The sequence below is a fragment of the Calidris pugnax genome, unplaced genomic scaffold, assembly GCF_001431845.1.
Source record: "Calidris pugnax isolate Ruff unplaced genomic scaffold, ASM143184v1 scaffold30, whole genome shotgun sequence".
Lineage (NCBI taxonomy): Eukaryota > Metazoa > Chordata > Aves > Charadriiformes > Scolopacidae > Calidris > Calidris pugnax.
The window spans coordinates 2,220,236-2,224,272 of NW_015090776.1; the positions used below are offsets into that span (position 1 = coordinate 2,220,236).

General features: G+C 45.5%; 1 protein-coding gene across 1 annotated transcript in view; it reads right to left on the minus strand.

Moving 5' to 3' along the window:
• The window catches only part of PTGS2 (prostaglandin-endoperoxide synthase 2 (prostaglandin G/H synthase and cyclooxygenase)), an 8,017-nt gene extending 4,298 nt beyond the window's left edge, over window positions 1–3,719 (minus strand). The window contains exons 1-7 of the mRNA XM_014946735.1: window positions 3,602–3,719; window positions 3,065–3,181; window positions 2,821–2,964; window positions 2,217–2,360; window positions 1,662–1,843; window positions 799–882; window positions 361–607 (exon numbers count right to left, since the gene is read on the minus strand). Of these exons, the coding sequence (XP_014802221.1) occupies window positions 361–607; window positions 799–882; window positions 1,662–1,843; window positions 2,217–2,360; window positions 2,821–2,964; window positions 3,065–3,181; window positions 3,602–3,653 (970 nt within the window). The 5' untranslated portion in view covers window positions 3,654–3,719. The remainder of the gene's footprint in view (window positions 1–360; window positions 608–798; window positions 883–1,661; window positions 1,844–2,216; window positions 2,361–2,820; window positions 2,965–3,064; window positions 3,182–3,601) is intronic.
• Between the last annotated feature and the right edge of the window lie 318 nt (window positions 3,720–4,037).

The following is a 4,037-nucleotide window of genomic DNA, read 5'->3' on the forward strand; positions in this document are numbered from 1 at the left end:
GGGGGGGGGGAAACAACCCACAAGATCTAAGAGTCTGAGGTCATCTAGGCTCACATGGTCTCTTGGAGAAGTGAACCTTAACTTCCCCCTTTTTCACTGCTTTCAGTTCTGTTTACCTGAGATAAGGGAATCAAGTATTACTTAGCTCAGTTTTCTTTAGTTCTGTCTTTAACATAGCTGGGAGGAAGCAGTATCTCAATGCAATCTCAGTGGGAAGTCACGAAGGCTCAGATGTATGCCCTCACACACCAGTTTAAGTAATAGCTTTCCCTCTTACTACACCGACTGCAACTGCAGTAGATAATGGGTAGAAGTGCCACACTCAAGAGAAGGTTCTCCCCTTCTCAGTACAAGTCTCACCTATCAATATGAGTCTAGTGGTCTGGAACAGCTGCTCATCATCCCACTCTGGATGCTCCTGTTTCAGGATGTCACAGACCCGGTTGTGTTCCCTCAGCCATATTGTGGCATACATCATCAAGCCTGGGACCAAACCAAACACCTCCTGCCCGACAGAAAACTGCAAGTGTTCAGGTACGTGAGGAGGGTAGATCATTTCTGCCTGAGTGTCCTTCACCGTTGGTGGATACATTTCTCCATCAATCATCTGCCAGAAGGGGAGGAGAAAGAAAGAAGAAAAAGAAGCCGTAAGCTATGATGCTTATGAGTTAAGCTGTGTTGACTCTGATAGTACTGACTTTAGGCTTACGCTTTAGAACAACTATACCATGCACAGAGCACTAGTTTTAGCAAGTATGTCATCCAATAAGAAGGTAGGAAGTTTAAGATGAGACGTACCTGGTATTTTAGCTTTCCATCTTTTAGAAGTCTCAGCTTAAGTTGTCTCTCCAGAGTCTCTCCATAAATATGGTTCAAGTCAACCTATAAAATAAAAGCATTTGGAACATGAAGCCACCCCGCATCTTCTTGCTATTTTAGGATATGTCCCACTGCTATGGATACCCATATGAGTTCATACCTTAGACATTTATCTTTTAATTATATTATTGTTACCCTATAATACACTGGTATTTAAAGATGAAGCCAAATTATTTCCTGGCATCTGCAGCCACCTCTACAAAAGAACAAGTTGTTAAATTGACTGGCAATTTAAAACGACCCTGTTTAAAGTGTCGGCAGCTTTCTATTATGCAGATGGCTCTTTGTAGACACAAATACATTTTATAGCTTTGTTTTAGACATACACATTGCACTTATACTGAAGAATTCTTTGTCCAAAGGCTGCTTGTTTTGTAGATAAAGATCCTAAATCCAAGTCTGCCTTTAAACTTCTTTTTAAACCTAAGTCCCTTCCATTGGCAGCACATAAAATACTTAACAGTGCTGGATACAGCTCTTTGCAACTGACTGAGTTCTGGATACTCGCTAGATGTAACATGCTTTAGGTGAAAGCAGGTATTTTCAACAGAACCACATGCTTTACACAAGCGGTTCTGGTCCAGGAAGAGGTGCTATTGAGTGCTGGAATGCTGCCTAAGGAGAAATTACAGAAAGGGTAAGCCCATCAGCTTGTGGCAAACAGCATTGCACAGCATGTGCACTGGTGTTTGTGTACCCTGACAACCTGTAAGATACAATTCTGGCTGCTATGTAGCTCCTAAGAACTAAGCGCTGTGTTCAAGTTAGAGCTGTGATCGTACCCCGTGGCCAAGAGCTTTGGTGAAGCCAGGTCCTTTTTTGTGGTCCGTCTTAAAGAACTGATGAGTGAAGTGTTGGGCAAAGAATGTGAACATCACATTTGTGCCTTGTGGGTCAGGAATAAATTTTTTCCTTAGCAAAAACTTTTCCACGATCAGTTTTGAATCTGGAAGCTCCTTCTTACCTGCAAGAGAAAGAAACAGTGAGATATTCAAGACAACTACGTTTAAGCAATGCTTAATTTTGTTGCTAACAACAAAAATGCTTAAGACTTTAAATGTACCATCAAAGTATAGCAGCTTACAAGTACGGGGAATTATCTGCTTTTCTATGCTTGCTTTCTTGATTTTATTAGAAACTTCTAGATTCTCTGGTTTTAGCATGTAACTCAATAACGAGAACCAGAATTGTTATCTTTTAGGTCTTTACAGAGTGTACATGGCTATTCTTAAAGTCAGCCATACTGAGGTTATAGACAAGCAGGTTTTGTGGTATTTTTGAAGAGGATAAGTAGAAATTCCTAGAATTATGCATTACACATTTGGTTTAATCCTTACCTTTAACACCCATTGGTGTTGGACAGTCAAGTCCTACTGGTGGAAGACTTCTTGTGTAGTAAGAAAGATTGGAATAAGCTTCCCAGCTTTTATAACTATAATCACTATTGTAGGTTGGTGGGCTGTCGATCAAGTGTGATCTTGCTGTAAGAGAAAAGAGTATTTATTTTTTTTAAAGTGTACATTTTAGTCTCAAAAGAAGTCAGAAGACCAGATCTTTTCCCTATATTTTGGCAGCAGCTGCATTCACAAATTCCACACTTATCATCTACTGATGTTAAATGGGATTACAGTTACTGAATAACAGGACTAGGTCCTGGACTACCAGCTGGATCCAACTATTAACATGAGCAGTTTGATGCAAAGTTTACAGTACCAAAATCTTAGATTCTCTTGAATATTAGAGCAAAATGCATTTCCATTTGAAAGCATGTTTTATATAAGCCTGCATCATGCAGAAATCTTAAGTTTTGGTTAGAGCGTTTTAACATTAGCACATTTCAGCTTGCTAACTTTACACATGGGCCAATCAGGTGAAATATTCTGGAGTCCTACGAGTAACTTTTGCCAATTAAGAGGACTAGATAAGAGAACTTATACTTACATGTTAACACATATCTCATAATAGCATCTCGTAAGAAGGGAATGTTGTTGACAATATTCCAGGCTCCTTTGAAGTGGGTGAGGATGTAGTGGACAGTGTTTGGCGAAGGTTTCAACGTTAGCTTCAGCCACGTGAAGAATTCCGCTGCGAGCACCAATGGACAGATTGCTGTAAGTTAGCTACAGAGAACAGAAGCGAGTTCTCCAATTTCATTTCCACGAGAGAAGAGATTTGAGATACTTACGTGTCATGCAGTTTTCCCCGTAATATCCCGTCCTCGTGCAGTCGCATTCATACTGATTGAATCCTGTCGTCACGCACACTCCTCTGTTCTGGCAGGGGTTTGAGCAGCAAGGGTTGGCTGGAAGGAACCAAAACGCTCTGATTAGCATCCCACATCGCCAGATGAGAACGCAGCTGCCGCTAAGCGGACTTCCCAAACTCAAGCAGACAAACATTAAACTTCAGGGCATTGTCAGGAGGACAGAGTATCCGTTGGCACTAGTCTTTGGGCCAAGTGAGGCAGTAGTCATTAACAACAGCGTAAGAACTTGCCTGTGCCTCCCTCACCTCCTCAGAAGAGGGGGGGGATTACCTCAGGCACGAGGTAACGGAGGCCTGACACCCCTTCTACCATACATCAAGTACTCGAGAAACCGCGCAGAGGATACAGAACACGAAAATTAATAATAATAATGAATTAACAGAAGACCCCACGGACGGTCCGAACGGCGTTCCCCCGCGGGCTGGGCCTCGCTCCTGCCCCCAGGAGGGGACTCACCTGCGTGGCCGGCAGCCAGGAGAGCGGCCAGCAGGGCGCAGGGCAGGATCATGTCCCGGCGGGGCTGTTGTCGGGGCTGTAGCTCAGGCTCTGCTGGTGCTCGGCGCCGAGAGCTCAGTGCCGCTCCCAGGTAGGAGCCCGCCTATTTATCCCCGGTGCTCGTCGGTGACTCACCCAGCACTCCGCCCGCCGGAAACTCGCGAAATGCGGTATTTCGCGCCGCTTTCGCGCCGCCCCTCTCCGCCCCTCCCGCCGCCGCCGCCGCCGTCGCCGCCGTCAGTTCCCACCTGCCAGGGACCGGGGCCCTGTACTCGCCCCCGGCTGCCGTCACGCTGTCGGCGGGGGCCGCTGAGGTGGCGGTGGCGGCGGCGGCGTGGGGCGTCCCTCGCGGCTCTTCTCGCCTTTGGTGTGGGGGTGCTGCGGGGACCCCCGTCCC